Below are 17,054 nucleotides of genomic sequence, written 5' to 3'. Positions count from 1 at the left end.
CTTTGCTCCTGCTGTTAAAGAAATCCTTTTTTTTTTTTTTTTTTCTTTCTGTTTTAAATATCTGTTTCTGTCTCTGTTGACTGGCTTGGCTGACTGGCTCCCCAAGGCATGGGCTATGACTTTGACTTACTTGTGCTTAACACATGAACCTTTGACCTGTACAAAAAGCGATTTGCTAGCTCTGTCTGAGCTCCCCTAGGACTAAGACTCCTGAAACTCCATGCAAAGCATGTTGGCTGGAGGGAACATTGTCACACCTTGAATTGTAAAGAGAAAAATATTGTGTGCAGGACGAAAAAGAGCGGAGGAATCTCTGGAGTGGGTATATTTTTTTTATGCATCACAAACATGTCAGGGGAAGGAAGAGGCTTCTTGTTAGAATATAAACTTTGAGTCCCTGAATGAGAAACCACAGAGTCTGCTGCACTGTAAATTCCAAGACTTTCGCTTGAATTTTTTACATTGAGTTATCTTGAATGAGGAAGTTAGGATTCTAGCAGGTGGGCATTTGAGTTTTCCAATTTTGACTTTAAAATATATGTGTATAACTTTAATGATAAGCAATGATTTGGTTTTAAGGAATAGTCCCTGTTCTGGGAAGGTTAAATGTGCTGCCGTTTTAAGGGGAAGGATCGCTGACTCACGTGAATTCTACTGTTTTAATCGGTTGTTTCGATTCTTCCATAATTACTTCAGTAAGCGATTAGCTACCATGGAGCAGTAATAAATATTTCACTCCAAATCCATCTGAGTGTAACGCATCACGGAATTTACATTGACTAGGACACTACAGTTTGCATGCTTATTTCCATGTTGTCGCAGTTGAAATACCTCCGCTCCTCTCGCCGGGTGTTTTGAAGATACGAGCGGGAAGGGGGCACTGCATGCTCTCTGTTCTAGGACGTGAGGACCTGCTGTCCTCTCGCCATGTGGGTCTCAACTCTGCTGTGCACTTGGTTTCTCTGGAGCTGGCATTTTCCCTGGGAAGAACCAATCATGTATGGGGAAGAGAAATAGACGCGCTTGACAGGAATAACTGAAGAGGTAGGGAAACTTCAAAAGGGTCAGTGAGAACAGAGTGGAAGAGGACCTGATGGGCAAAAACCAGTCCTGCATCTGTTAGGTGATCTCCCCATCTAGACTGCGAGCACCTCCAGGGCAGGCACTCGATGACCTCGGCATTCCGACCGCCCTGCTACCTGACGTTGGTAGCTGCTCCGTGAATCCTGTTGGGAAAGAAGGGACAGCTTCTGCAAGTGGAGTGGGAATACACCGCAGGACATAGGAGAGGTCTGGGGCAAGGAGCGGGGAGGGAGGGGCGAAATCTTTGATGTTTGTCTTTTGCATATTGGGTTCAGGTTGGTGGCCGAGCATCTAACTGGAAATACCCTGCAGATAACGAGAAATATCAGCTTGCAGATAACATCTTACTCTCAGCACTGAACTGCCCTGTAGCTTACATCCCGGGCAGTCAGTCTTGTCTCCCGGCTTCGGGTGTCTGTGGCATGCTGGCTGGCCAGTCGTGTCTGGTAGCAGAGACCAAAGCCCAGCAGTGGCATGACCAGCCGTGGGCCAGGTTGTGACCCGTGGAAGGATCACAGTAATGAGTTTATCTAAAAGAGGCTGCCGGTTTTAAGTTTTTTTAATTTTGCTGTCTGCAGTCCCAGTTATGGTACGAGGCATGCAGGACGCGTTTAGGAAGCGACTGGGCTAGTATTATCTGTGCTCCTGGCAGCTCTCTTCTCACCGCCTAAAAACCGTGCAACGTGGTGTTTCAGCGTGGGGTCAAGGCGTGAAGAGAAACTGACATTTCTTCTTCTGCTTGGACTCGAGTGATGGCTTTCATTTTCTTCATAGCAAGTGAATCTTCTTATTCTGGGAGATTCCTGCCTTCCCACCTCTGCGTGGCCTGGCCTCTCCCGTTCCTCCTGAATGTGGGCCTCCCCATTCCAGCTCACACCTTCTCTAATAAAGCACCGCTCTCCTCCCACCTGTCACGCTCACATCGCCCCTTCCTCCTAGCACATCCTCTCCCCCATTCCCAACTAGGCTCACCATCACCTCCTCCAGGAAGCCTTCTTTCATCAGACTCCTCATTTGATTCGCTTTTCCTGCTTCTTCCTGGATGTAATCATGAATGGCTTGTACTGGTGTTTTTCGCACTTTGGAGCATATCATAACCATGTGGGGTAGGGGGCCCTTCATTTTTAACAAGCACCCCACGTGACTCTGAGGGGCACCAACCTTTGATATCATTTGCCTTTGTGTCAGATCTTAAACTGACTCCTAAGTGTAAGTATATCTTTTGTCATTTCAAGCAGGGTAGAATCTATCTTCAGTTTCCATGTCCTACCTTCCTATACCACTCAGTCTTTGAGCAGACTCTGCTTTCTTGGCGATCACTGCACATGGAGAAAGCTATCAAGAACATGTCCGATCTTAGCAACATCCCCCCCACCCCCATCAGTCAGCAAATGCATTGGGAACCAGCTCTGAGACTCTAGTGAAGGTCCTGGGTACCAGCTAACATACACTTACAGAGAACACCGGAGATGCTGGGGATGGCAGGTTGCTGGATTTTTCTTGAGTTTTCATACTAACTAGTTTTGTGAGGTTGCTGTTGTTTTTATGAAGATGCCTTTCTGAGGACAAGGAAGCCCAGAAATTATTTTATCATAAACCCTTTCTTTTAAATCATTCAAGTATAGCTGTAGAAAAGCTATAATCTGTCAGTTATCAACAGTAATATTATACATTTACTGGTCTACCATCTGGATTTTTAGACTCATAGAAAATTCTTTATCTGATGATTCAGTATTTCCTTACTTTCTGTTCATGTTAAAACCATCAAATAGCGAGTATTGAATGACTACAGTTGGCAGAAGCCTTGTCCGAGCTCCCTGGATAATTGTAGTCATGCCAGCCCCCTTCCCCTCAGCTGGGGTTCCGCCCTCAGTGAGCGAGCGAGGTGGGGCTTGGGCCCCTGCAGCTCTCGAGAGCAGTGTTCTGCACCCCCTGTTCTAGGACACAGTTTCAGATTTTACACCCAAATACCTAAATACATACTCACGTGTCAGATCATCATTGAAGGACCCTTTGTGTACTGGTGCTTCAAATGGATCAGAAATGTTCTTCGGGGCGCCTGGGTGGCACAGCGGTTAAGCGTCTGCCTTCGGCTCAGGGCATGATCCCGGCATTCTGGGATCGAGCCCCGCATCAGGCTCCTCCGCTAGGAGCCTGCTTCTTCCTCTCCCACTCCCCCTGCTTGTGTTCCCTCTCTCGCTAGCTGTCTCTATCTCTGTCGAATAAATAAATAAAATCTTTAAAAAAAAAAAAATGTTCTTGGCGTCTCCCTGACCTGGAAGGGGAGTAGTGGGCATGTGCAAGGCAGCATCTCCCTTTGGTCCTGCGCCCCTCAGGAGACCTGTGCCTGGATGCCCAGCGCATGCCTGTAACTTGTGTCACTTTGTGCTTTACCTTTAGTGTACTTTTTTTTTTTTAATTGTGCTAAGATATAATACCACTTTAACCATTTTTAAGTGCTCAATTCAGGGGCATCAAGTACGTTAACATTAATGTGCAATCGTCCTCACTGTTTATCTCTAGAACTTTCTCATCTTCTCCAACTAAAACTCTGTCCCCGTTATGCAGTAGTTCCCCATCCCATCCCCCCCCACCAGCTCCTGGTAACCACCATTCTACTTCCTGTCGCTGTGAATTTCACGCGTCAGCATACCTCATATATGTGAAATCACGCAATATTTGTCCTTTGTGTCTGGCTTAGTCATTGAATGTGATGTCTTCAGGGTTCATCCAGATTGTAGCACGTGGCAGAACTTCATTCCTTAAGGCTGAATAATATTCCATTGCAGGTGTATTTCAGCGTGTATTTTAAACGTGGAACTGATCTTTTTTGTTTTGTTTTTTTTCCTTCCCCTGAGAAACGGTTGACTGTCCCCTCTTTTGTAAGCTACCTGGTTTATTTTCCCCAAGAGTCGTTAGCTATAGATTCAGAATTGACCAGAAGCTAAAATGATTAGAGATACTTTTCACTTCATATGTTAACATTCTTCTTTTGAACATTTAAAGACACGAATAAGTCCTTAAGGGTTTGCAGTAAGCCTTTTTCTATAAAAGAGAGATCTTTCCTATAGCAAGGTGGGCGTGGTTCTTTGAAGACATCTGATACAGAAATACCTGTGAGTTTTAATATTTCTTTTTTTTTTTTTTTAAAGATTTTATTTATTTATTTGACAGAGACAGCCAGCGAGAGAGGGAACACAAGCAGGGGGAGTGGGAGAGGAAGAAGCAGAGTCCTAGCAGAGGAGCCTGATGTGGGGCTCGATCCCAGAATGCCGGGATCACGACGCCCTGAGCCGAAGGCAGACGCTTAACCGCTGTGCCACCCAGGCGCCCCAGTTTTAATATTTCTTATCATTGAAAGTACTTTCACCTTTTCATGGCTACATACTTGGCCTGTTTAAAATTACCTTACACAGTCATGTAACAAAATTTTATTTGAGTCTTCTCCTAAATATTATCACTAACCACAATTCACAAAGCCTTCACACTGCACACAGGAGGAGAATTACTCTAAAATAAGAAATCTGGAATATCTGAATAAACCAGTATGTGATCAAAGGGAAACGAAAAGGACTAACCAGGCTTCCCACTGGCGGGATGGCCTCACGTCAGGCCGGTCTGCCCCAGATTCAGTCTGCACACGTAAATAAAATCCACCACAGACAATGTGAATACCATTTCCAGCTGCTTGTAGCACACAAAACACCCCTCTACTAGGCTATAAAAACAGCCTTCACTTTGGAATTTTCAGCCCAGCCATGGCCTGTGGTAGCTTATAGTAGATTTCATTAAAATTGTTCTGCCGCACTTGTTAAAAATGGGAGAAATGTATCAGTAACTCACAACAGTATGTAGTCCGGTATTGCCCGTGTAAATGTCAGCTCCCTTGCACTGGGAGCCTTCAGGGGCTCTTCAGAGACCACGGTGAGGCAGCGTGGGGTGACAGCATGCAGGCCTGGGCAGGAATCCCGCATACACCCGCATCTCTTTTCAATGTGGAGATCCGCACAGGGACTGGATGATGCCCTCCGGCTTGCAGGGCGCTTCCCCACGCGGTCGACCCTTGAACAACACGGGTTTCAGCAGCGCAGATTGACTTCTCTGTGGATTTTTTTTCTAGTACATAAATGCACTGTAAATGTATTTTCCTTATGACTTTCTTAATAACGTTGGTCTTTTCTCTACTTAGTTTATTGTAAGAATACAGGATAAAACACACAAAACATACCAAATACATGTTAATCGATTGTGTACGTTCTTGGTAAGGCTTTCAGTCAGTAGGCTATCTTCAGTGCAGCTTTGAGACAAAGTTCTCCGATTTTCCACTGTGCATGGGGTCGGCGCCCCAACCCCTGCGTTGTTCAAGGGTCAACTGTACATTCTCTCACTTAATCATGGCCTCACCTTCATATTTACCTCTTTGATTTCATTTTGAATGACGAGGAAGTAGTCGTTTTGCCTTTAGAGCTATATTTTAAGTGGCCTGTCCCGGCCCAGGGATTTATCCGAGAACACCGTGTACCTCTGTTTTCCCATCTGCAGAGGGGGATAGTAGCAGTATCTCCTTGCAGGCTTTGAGAGACTAAGTGGGTTAAGCCCCAGGGCACTCAGCATCGTGCCCACGTCTTGGTGAAAGGTCAGTAAGGGACCCAGGTCCTATGCTATTCTTTACATCGTCACAGCAGATCTGGTAGAAAATGGGTAGCTGCCAGTTGAGGTGTTGGGCTGTTTTCCTTTTCATTGACTTTGTTCCCATTTTCTCCTCCATGATGATGACCCCCAAAGGACAGCTTCCTCTCACGTTGCGGGTGTGCGTGAATATTGTGAGCCGGACAGCAGACGAGGGACTGGCCCCTCAGTAAAGCCTGCTTGTAATCCTGAGCCACGGCTGTGAACCACAGTCCCTGAGGAATTAATACCTTGATCCTTTGTCATCTAATGCCTTATCTTTTGACATTGGCCATTTAGGAGGTGACCCTTCTTACCTGGACTCATGCTGACATCGCCCACAGTTGGACTGCAGAAATCAGCTCCCGTTTTTCCCGTTACCTCATATCTCTGGCGAATCTTTAGCATTTCTTCCTGTTCCTCCCCGCACGCAAACAAATTTATGTTCCACATCCTTGGCTTCGCGTTGTAGGAAAGACAAGAAGACGTTCCTAGGAGTCTCGAGTTAAGGAAGGAGTGGTGATCTTCTCTGTTATGCCTCCTAGAAAAGAAATCGAGTTGGCTGAGAATGAGCCAGAATCTAAGAATGAGGAAAGTTGACGTGAGCCCATTGCTTGCTACTTGCTCACTCCCTCCATTCACTCATTCATCCAGTAGTTCCAGTTCGTTGTTCTGAGCCAGGCACTGTGCTGGAAATGTGTCTCAGGTGTTGCCGTTCAAGTTCGGTAACCCATTGGGAGACATGGCTTTTGAGGAGGAGAAGTGTAGTTGGCAATAGAGAAATGCTGAGAGAGAGGAGAATCCATGGAAGGGCTCTAACAGGTAAATTCCGTAATGGTTGGCAGGGCAAGTTGGTCTGGAACGTCCATGTGTTCGTGGCCCACATGGGGTTGAGTTTGAGAAACACTGGGTTGCGTGTTATCAAGGGCTTTGGCGATTCTCTGGGCCAACACCCCCTATAGCCAAGAAATGCCTACGTGCAGGGGTGAAGGCGGGTGCATGTTGTGTGTGAGTCCACAGACACAATCCCATTCGTGCTTTTCTCTTGGTTTTAGGCCGAATCTAAGCCTTGGGATTTTGAAAGGACCTATTACCTTTGTGTTTATTTGTAATGAAGTGTTTTGGTAATTGTAGAAGTAATTCATGCTCATTGTGGGAACTTTGGACCATAGCGGAGGAAACACATGAACAGAGCTATGTCTGAGTAGTGAGATAACTAATGTTTTGGTCTGTTTACGGTCTTTCTGATGAGGTGGGATGTCTATCTCTAATACATCCAAACCACATTGAGTTTCAAACCTGGTTTTCTTGTGTGATTTATTTACCCATTTTTCTGTATGTTTCTCTATGTAGGCTGGTTCCATTTTCATACATTTATAGACAAAACTGGTAAACACAAACTCATTCAAAGTAATTTCCTCAGGACGTTTCTAGAAGTAGAATTACTGAGTCATTGCTTTACGTACTCGTCACATCCTTATCTTGTCCATCTCCAATAAAGTGGGGTCCTTGGGAAGGGAAGGAAGAATCAATAAGTTGCTGGCTTTTTTCCATAATACCCACGCCCCACCAGGCCCTGACTTCTGTCTTTGCCTGAGGGTCTCAGATATGTCCTATTTACTCATGTCTGGAGTCACCGTTTGAGGAACATCTCTGGAACCAAAACCAGACCAAGGAATTACGCGATTTGTAAGAAGCCACCAGGAGCTGGCTTGACTCCTCCCGGGGTCAGACTGGCCCCTTTAACCAATAAAACCAACATAGGCCAGAGGGCTGGAGACCCTGTGACATCAGTTCAGGACACGTTGACAGCAATGGCCCCCTGTTATTTTGTATCCAGGCCCATCAGGAATGTGGGAGTTGTCCTGGGGAGAGGGAGAGAATGTGGGTTTATTTCTAGTCTGGCACTGCCACACCACACGCTGTGTGACCTTGAGGGGGTTGTCTAACTTCCAGTAAAATGAAGACCATGTGATCAGAAAGGCCCCTTCAGCTTGTTTTCCCAGAGGCCACGGCTTTGGATTTACCGAGACCTGATTCCAAGTGATCTCACTTTGGGATGCCAGCACCTCAGTGGCCCATTCGTAGATCCTTCTCACAGCATGACATGACATGGCCGTGACCATGACCTCCCTCCTGCCCTCCCATTCACACATTTATGCTCCTTCCACTGAAGCTTTTGTGTGTGGGTGTGTGGAAACCTAAACATGTGCTTTCTTTTTAATTTCATGATGGAAACTTCAAAAACATTCCGTACAATACTTCCATAAAACATTAATTCTGAGCATTGAGAAGACTGTGGTGTTTTGACCATGGAAAAGAGCCGTGTTTCTCACTGGATGCAAAGGCACAGAAGTCTGTGCGTCTTGGTGCCTCTCCTTTCCGCGTGCGGAGCTGCTGGTGAAGTGATGTCTTTGGAAAGGGTGTACAGCACCATCTCTGTCTTAAATTAAGAGATCTTCCCCCTATGGGGCGCCTGAGTGGCGCAGTCATTAAGGGTCTGCCTTCAGCTCAGGGTGTGATCCCAGCATTCTGGGATCGAGCCCCACATCAGGCTCCTCTGCTATGAGCCTGCTTCTTCCTCTCCCACTCCCCCTGCTTGTGTTCCCTCTCTCGCTGGCTGTCTCTCTGTCAAATAAATAAATAAAATCTTTTAAAAAAAAGAGAGAGAGATCTTCCCCCTGAAATTTAAGGAAATTAACAACCACAACTTAGAATTTTCTCTGCAGAGAAATAAAATAAGCCAACCTACAGAATGAGGTGAGGAAAGGTTTGTCTGTTTGGCAGCTCTTCTGTGTGAATGAGCCAACCTAAAACAAGAAAATCATTATTAATTGTTACTATTTCTAATGATTGGCGAGTAAATTTAAAAACTTCATACTTTCTACTGATGTAAAATACAGATTTCTTTCATCTTCATGCTCTCCTGAGGATGGGATAATTAAATAGGAAACTAAATTGTATGTCCTTAATTTAATAAAGAATGTTGTGCTTTTTCTTTTCAACAGTGAAGTCATATATAAATCTGTTTGCTTTTTTTCCATAATGGATGGGTGAGGCAAATAATTCTGGTTAGATTCCATTACCAACTTGTAGAGAATATCCAAGTTATTTTTATTCTCTATTGGAATTTCATTTTAAAAATTCAAACTAGAGTTATTCCTTAGTAATAATTAAAAAGAAACATTTAGATATCCTTGGGATAATTCGAATTGAGTATTCTCTAAGAAGAGGAGTTTTCAGGAATATAAATGATCCTAAGCAGGTGATACTGTGTTTTATAAACTAAATTCTTTATAAAGATTATTTATAAATATAAATATTATTTCATCTCATCTAAATTATTCATTTCCAGAATCAGTTGCTTGCACAGTTTCCTCCCTTCCTCTTCACCTTCCAACATTTCTTTGTCCTTCTTTTTTTCCCAGTTAGCCCTGAGCTGACAATAAAATGTCCACTGCAGTTACCCACAGCTGTATGTTGTTCCCTGCTGAGTTTTTTTTTAAACTGGCCTATTCGCCATATTTCTCCCCAGCTGTATCGGAGTTGTAGGGACCAGCAGTATAGGGAGAACGCCAGTGCCACTGCTGACCACGGAGTAACCAGTGCGCGGTGTACCTTCTGTGGACACATCTTGATGAATTTCCTCCTTTTCAACTTAAGTTTGTAGTTTAGAGATCAGTTTACGTCCATCTGGTTTGAAATCAGGATGTAAAAATCAATGGAAATCATTTTAGAGTGTGACCTCTAGCCCTCAGCAAGGATTCTGCCGTTGTTTCATCTGGTCACTCAGCACGCGTTTTCCGGGGGCCCGCTGTGCACCAGCTGTAGCGTTCAGTACCGAGCAGACCAAGATGGACATACTCCAGGTCCCTGCCTCCCAGCGGGGGTATGGGGCAAATCATGGTGTGGAGCCCACCTTCCCCAGATCCTATGGCTCCATCACTAGCCAAGTGTCTACACATGAGAAGTTACTCCTCTAGTCCTGTGTCCTCATCTTGTAAATGAGACCATTTTCTTAGGTTCTCTTTAGTCTTCCTTTTAGCTTATAACAGTGCCAGCCTCTAATGATTGCATATTTTTCTTAGAATTACATTATTACTGTTTGGGCTTACTATCTATCTATGTGTTGCAATTAAAAATAAACGGGGTGGGGGGGCGCGCCTGGGTGGCTCAGTCGTTAAGCATCTGCCTTTGGCTTAGGGCGTGATCCTGGAGTTCTGGGATCGAGCCCCATGTCAGGCTCTTCCCCTGGGAGCCTGCTTCTCCCTCTCCTACTCCCCCTGCTTGTGCTCCCTCTCTCACTGGCTGTCTCTCTCTCTGTGTCAAATGAATAAATAAAATCTTAAAAACAAAACAAAACCGGGGGACTCGAGGGTTTCCAGTGGGAGTCCCCAGTTTATCCCAACGACAAAAGAGAAGCTGAACAGACTGAAAAATCAACAACTCTTCTTGGGTCCATAGGAGAGGGGGGAACCCAGGGCAAACCACAGCTCCTAAGATGAAAGACATAGACAGGCCAGTACAGAGAGTCGGGGCTCATGGGAGTAGAAACTGTCAGCCAGTGCAAGGGAGCAAAGATAGTCTTTTCTGCAAATGCTGCTGGAACAGCTGGATGGCCACATGAAAAAGCATGAACCTAGAGACAGACCTTATACCCTTGACAAAACTTAGTTCAAAATGGATTGTAAGCCTAAATGTAATACATAAAACTATAAAACACCTAGACGAGAACACAGGAGAAAGCCTTGAGAATGGCGAAGCCTTTTTATTTTTATTTATTTACTTTTAGAGAGAAAGAGTGTGAGCGGCAGGCGGGGGGGGGAGGGTGGGAAGGGGCAGAGGGAGAATCTCAAGTAGGCTCCAAGCCCATCGTGGAGCCTGATGTGGGGCTCAGTCTCACAACCCTGAGATCATGACCTGAGCCCAAATCAAGAGTCAGACACTTAATGGACTGGGCCACCCAGGTGACCCTGGTGATGCCTTTTTAGATACAGCACCAAAGGCACAATCCGTGAGAGAAAAAATTCGACAAGCTGGGCATTATTAAAATGATAAAACTCTTGCAAAAGACTTCCAAGAGAATTAGAAAAGCCACAGGCTGGGCAAAAATCTTTGCAAAAGGCACCTCTGATAAAGGGCTCTTATCCAGAATATACAAAGAATTCTTAAAACTCAACAATAAGAAAACAAACAATGGAGTAAAAAGTGGGCCAAAGCTCTTAGCAGATACCTCACCAAAGAAGATACACAGATGGCAAATAAGTATATGAAAAGATGTTCCACGTCATATTCCATCAGGGAAACTCAAAACAGTAAGATACCACTGTGCACCCACCACAATGAAAAAAATCCCAAACGCGGACACCCCTGGATGCTGGCAAGGCTGCGGAGAGCCCCGTGAACTTTCTACGTTGCTGGTGGGAATGCAGAATGGCACGGCCACTCTCCAAGACAGTTCGGCCCCTCCTCACCAAGCCAGACGTGCTCCTACCATACGATGCAGCAATCGCGCTCCTCGGTCTTTTCCCTAAGGAGCTGAAAACTTACGTCCACGCAAAAACCTGCACGTGGATGTTTCTAGCAGCGTCCTTCATGGTTGCCCAAACACGGACGCAAGCATTCAGTAGGTGAACGGATAAACTGTGGTCCATCCAGACGGTGGAGTAGTATTGACCACTGCGAAGACGTGAGCTGTGGTAGGACGGAAGGACACGGAGGACCCTTAAATGCGTATTACCAAGTGGAAGAAGCCAACCTGAGACGACCCCGTGCTATGTGACTCCAGCTGTATGACGTTCTAGGAAAGGCCAAAGGAGGGGAGATGGAAAAGGCGGGGGGGAGGTGAGTAGGCAGAGCACAGAGGGTGGGTAGGTACCGCAAACACTCCGGGTGATGCTACAATGCGAGATGTGTCATTTAGCATTCGTCCAAACCCACAGGATGCCGTGAGTCCTGGTGAACCGTGGACTGTGGGTGATTATGATGTGTCGAGGCGCGTCATCCTTGGTAAAAACGTACCCCACTCTGGGGAGCGATGTTCCTCCTGGGGGAGGCCGTGCGTGTTGTAAGGGAGGGGTGCATGTGAGAAATCTCTGTAGCCTTCCCCTCAATTCTGTACTAAGCCTGGACCTGCTGTATAAAAAATGAAGTCCCTTTAAAAAATAACAACAAAATAAAAAGGGGCAGCCCCCGGGGTAATGCCTAACTTGAGAGCTTCTGTCTCAAATTAAAATTTTTGAACCTCCAGTAATATCTGCCTTTTCTTTTCCCACAATTTCACTCATATGTTGTTCATAACTCTTAACGATGGGGTTTTGGCTCCCTGTAGGTGAAATATTTCATTTAACTTAGCCAACGCCAGACTCCGAGCAGCCTGGGAATCGTGAGGCGGCTTCCCCTCTTCCCAATACATCAAGAGTCTCCGTATGGTTCCTTCTTGTTTATTTTTAGGGAGAGGAGGCGTTGGTTTGGACTCCCCCGGGGTGGTGGTTAGGTTGCAGTATTGTCTATGTAGCTGGAGCATAAGCTGGGATTGGGCCCCGGCTTTGAAGTGGTAACATCATGAATGGCCCATCAGTGGCGTGCAGCCTGGTTCAGCATCCACGGGCCTGATTGCTGCTTGTAATCTGATTACGGGGTTTGAGCTGTTCCAGCCTGCAGCCTCCAGCTCCGCGTTTACTATGCTTTCAAGGACACGGGTGCCTGATTGCTCTAGCCCTGTGCTGTGAACAATCTCAACCCAGTTTTGCTTAGACGGGCTGAGGGCCGCGGCTGGTGCAGCACTGAGCCTTAGAGCAGGCTGTGTGACTCAACTTTCTATGTGCAACCATGTTCGGAAGCCCAGAGATTGCCGGCTGCCTGGGAGCCTTCAAGTTCTCTGAGAAGCGAGGTAAGGCAAGGGAGCTAGGAACTGCGCTTGGGGGTTGATTTTATGACATGATGGATGTCTTGGAGCCTCCATTTTTACTCGTCTTGTCTCCAGTGCCCCTTAGTGATACAGTTTCCTCCAAGGACACTTGAAAGATCTAATTGAGTTTTTAAATTAGCTTATTTTGTGGCTGGAAAATGGGAGGGTTTTTTTTTTTTCTTTTTCTTTTTCCTTTCCTGTTGTAAGTTAGAGATAGTGCTAAACCATGGAAGTCTTTATGCAGGAAAAATTGCAAATTCAATTAGAATGCCCAAACTTTGGACCCAGTTCTAGATCGTTCTCTGAACCGAGCGCTGTGTATACTAAATTATTTCCAGTAGACAGGGGTGTTTGTCTTTTTATTAAATCTTCATGTGAGACTCTTTGGAACAAAATGTTGTTTTTGTAGTGGCTTCCTTTTGAGTGCAGAGGAAAATGCACGTTCCCGTTGAACTGCTGGAGTGGTACCGTGGATTCTGTTCAGTGACTGAACAAAACTGAAAGGCTGAAGTGATTTCGACTGTCACATGTGAAATTCAGGCATTCTGTGTCAAAGTCTTTTCCAGCATGCACTATTAGGAGGTGATTTGAACAGGGCTCAGCTTCAGGAATTTTCTTCAACAACATTTGGTAGCTTTTTGAACTGAGTTCTCTCTCTTTTTTTTAAACACGTAATGAGGTATCTGTATAATTAGGAAAACTTGAATGTGTAGTGGGCATTATAGCTTTCGTTTTTATTGTATCTCTCTAGTTGGTCAGAATTTCCAAATTCCGGGATTCTGTATGTATTTTGCTGGATAATGACATCTCAGCGTCTGGTATATTTTGTACCTCCTTTTCCTCAGTCTCCTGCCCCCGAATATTAAACTAGTAAAAGGCACTTGCTTAGAAGTCTGTGTAAGTGGTCTGCTTGTGGGTTTCTTGGTGGGCAATTGGGTACTGGGCCAAAAGCTGTAAAACAGATTACTTGCCATTAGACTGGTATAAATTTGTCTGCGCCTGGGTTTGGTTTGCTGGTCTACCCGGATGTGTGTTTTTGCTGCATGGGATTGTTACCACCTGTCTTAACATAATACATATCTTGTCTTCAAAAATAAAGGAAGAAGTAGTTAATTTGATGTGTTGGTATTCTTTAGATTTTAATGAAGGCAGTAAAAACAGCAGAACTGCTCCCCAACTCTTCATCGGCCCCTCCGCACACACCTTCTTTAAAGACATCACAAATACATCCGGCGGTGATGAGTTTCACCGTTTCTGGTTACCTGGACTGAAATTGTTTAATTTTTTTTTTTTTTGTCCCTTTCCCCCCCTGAGTATGTAACTATGTTATTCAGTATTTAATTGCCTTGAGTTATTCTTGTAGCTATAACGAATCTAAATGATAGCATTGAACTATGTCAGATTCCCCGGCCCCCTCCCCCCCCACCCCCCGCAGAGTTATGTTGGCTAGATTTCAGGAGAGGAAGACACTTTGCCTATGCAAAATGCATGTTGTGGAATTTGATTCTTAAAAGATTGTCATTTTTGTATTCATATTTCTTGTCTGGTTAATTTCTTGTCTGTTTCCTTTTTCTGAAGTTATATGTTCAAAGGGACTTTGGAATTTTTTTCCCATGGGATTTTTTTTTTTTTTAAGCAAAACTTACTGTGTAGCTATTTCAATGTTACATTATTTCTTTCCCCTTAGATTTCAACCAGAAAAACTTAAGCTTCGTTGGACTACCAAGTCAAAGAAAAGTTTCAAGGTAAAGTGGCTTTTGCGCGAGGAATCATTTAAGTTTTAAAGATTTGTGGTAGCTTTTAGAATTATTCTCCCAAATTCCTAATTCATGAGTTTGAATGTTTGGCAATATATTTTCTCCCCCCGAGTTTGATTTATTAAAATATATGAAGCAGGCTGACCTAATAGTACATTCAGCCCAAAAAGATTCTTTTTGTATTTATTAATGTCATTTATGGGAACTATTTGCAGGTCAGTTTTAATTTTGAACCTGTAAAGGGCTATTATCTTTTCTTTCTTGTACCTGCCTCCAAGTGGGGGATGTTCTTTTGCAGTTTGTCCATTGAGTAAGAGAGCCTTTGACTTTTTAAGAAAAACTTCAGCCTTGTTCCTTCCTTCCATCCTTCCTTCTTCCCTCCTTCCCTCCCCGCCCCCATCCAATCCATCTGTCCAGTGAGGTCTTTTTTTTTTTTTTTTTGATTTTTTTGATTTTTTTTTTAATTTGACAGAGAGAGAGAGAGCACAAGGAGGGGGAGCAGCAGGCAGAGAGAGAGGGAGAAGCAGGCTCCATGCAGAGCAGGGAGAGCCCAATGTAGGACTCGATCCCAGGACCCTCGGATCATGACCCGAGCCGCAGGGAGATACACAACTAACTGAGCCACCCAGGCGCCCCCCAGTGAGGTCTTTTAACCAGTCTGCTCTTAAGTTCCCTTGACTGCAAGATGTTATGGGTACTGATTTGATTTACCTAATGTGCTGAGATGCTGAGACTCTGTGGTACGTAATCATTCATATAAGCTTGTGTACAAATTAAAGCGTGCGCCAAACAAGAGAGCTGCATCTCAGATGCTTCTTAGTAGATCACTGTCCCTAATAGACTTTGAGATTTTCAAGTGGAGACGCAAAGTTATTATCCCTAAGACATGCAGGCATCAATCCCAATCTACACTCCGTGATGGTAGAAGGACCCAACCCCGATCTACCCCTCATTCCATTCAGATGCTTTTGTTCCTAATGTATCATGTATGACGTTGTTTCTTTACTAGAAAGGGTTTGCATTTCGATGGCATTGAATAAACAGCTGTCCTCTTCAGGCTGAGCCTGGCCCTGCATCTAAAAATGGCAAAATGGATCTTGTGAACACATGAGATGAGATAAAGCCTTGATGGATTTGATCCACGTCTTAGGATCAGGCCAACTAGAGCAGGAACGAGCCAGGGTCATCAGTAACACTATCTTATTTGACTCAGGAAATCTTCCTTTTCTGGTGCTTGACACAGTCTCCCATATTTCTCATCTTTGCCATATTTTTGATAGAATCTAAGGCTTACGTGTTAGTTCCAGCTACTATAATAAAACACTATAGACTGGATGGCTTATAAACAGCAGAAATTTATTTCTCACAATTCTGGAGGCTGGAATTCTGAGATCAGGGTGCCAGCATAATGGGGTGAAGGCCCTCTTTCGGGTCGCAGACTGCCAACTTCTTATATCCTCATTTGGTGGGATGGGCTAGAGACATCGCTGGATCTCTCAGAGGGGTTGCTTTATTTTAATTGAAGTATAGTCGATCTCTGGCTCTCTCTTTATAAGGACACTATTCTCGTTCATGAAGTCTTCGCCTGGTGACCTATCACCTTCCAAAATCCCCACCTCCTAGTATCATCACGTTTGGTGGTTAGGGTGTCAATATATGAAGCTGGGGGAATACGGACGTTCAGACCAGAGTAGCTTACTTCCCAGTACGTCCGTAGCGGGTTGGTGTAGCTGTAACAGAGCTAGTAAGTGACTATGAAAGAGGAAGAAGAGGCAAGCATTGCTTATTTAAGGATAGCAGAAGCATGAACTAGAAGGTCAGACGTTTCCGTGCAGACAGATTCAGACACAGTCGCTCTGAAATGGTGGGCAGCATCTCCTCTGGACCCATGCACATTACGGCCTCCTTGCCACGGAACTCGAGTGAAATAGGCTGGAGATGCAAACACGTGCCTCCTTCCCAGCAGTCTGGTCAACCAGGCGCCAGAGGTATAAATGGGAGGTAGTGGACTTTGCTGTCCCCTGTCTTGTAACGTGAACTCCATGGAAGAGTGAACGGATTGGAGGGAGCCTTTCCCAGCGTGGGTGCTGATGAGTCACCGTCGCGGTGTAGCCCCATTTTGTCAAAGATAGGCGCTAGTACCTGCAGAATGTCCTGTCCTCACTTTCACAGAGTGTCCCCTTGTTTCTACTGCTGGCGTTTAAGTAGGTTAATGGGACACATTAAAAAAAAAATTATGGAAGCAGGGAGCAGTCTCTTCTTAGCTTATTGAAGCACAGGGAAGGAGATGGAGTATGCAAAATTTAGTCCTGAGGAGAGCACTATTCAGAGGAGATGAAGATATATAAAAAATACAAAAGGTGCTTGTGAATAGTAGGGACTTTTAAAATATAATTCAAAACTCAAGACTGTAGCATTTCCTTTAGTTGTATATGGACAGTTACATATTTCATACTGAAATACAGACTCATGCTTTTGGTGGAGCCGTGGAGACCCACCCATGCCTGCAGAGGTGGTTGGGCAGAGACCCCGTGTCCCCGGGGTGATGGTCCACGAAGAGGAGAGCACCACCCAGCGCGCGGAGCTCGCGCTTTGGAATCACCCATCGAACCCATGAGTTAGGCTTGGGCTCGACC

The 17,054-nt window shown here is 45.0% G+C and overlaps 1 protein-coding gene across 17 annotated transcripts in view; it reads left to right on the top strand.

Annotated features, from left to right (window-relative positions):
- SVIL (supervillin) overlaps positions 1-17,054 on the top strand; it is a 232,382-nt gene that overhangs the window by 118,240 nt on the left and 97,088 nt on the right. For all 17 annotated transcript variants that reach the window (XM_057304683.1, XM_057304684.1, XM_057304681.1 and 14 more), the window contains one exon: positions 14,349-14,406. Coding sequence is in view for 13 of the 17 variants with exons in the window: in XM_057304681.1 (XP_057160664.1) it covers positions 14,349-14,406 (58 nt within the window). In the remaining 4 variants the exon portion in view is untranslated. The remainder of the gene's footprint in view (positions 1-14,348; positions 14,407-17,054) is intronic.

Source organism: Ursus arctos, unplaced genomic scaffold (genome assembly GCF_023065955.2).
Source record: "Ursus arctos isolate Adak ecotype North America unplaced genomic scaffold, UrsArc2.0 scaffold_30, whole genome shotgun sequence".
Classification (NCBI taxonomy): domain Eukaryota; kingdom Metazoa; phylum Chordata; class Mammalia; order Carnivora; family Ursidae; genus Ursus; species Ursus arctos.
This window is presented reverse-complemented; position numbering and strand designations above follow the sequence as displayed.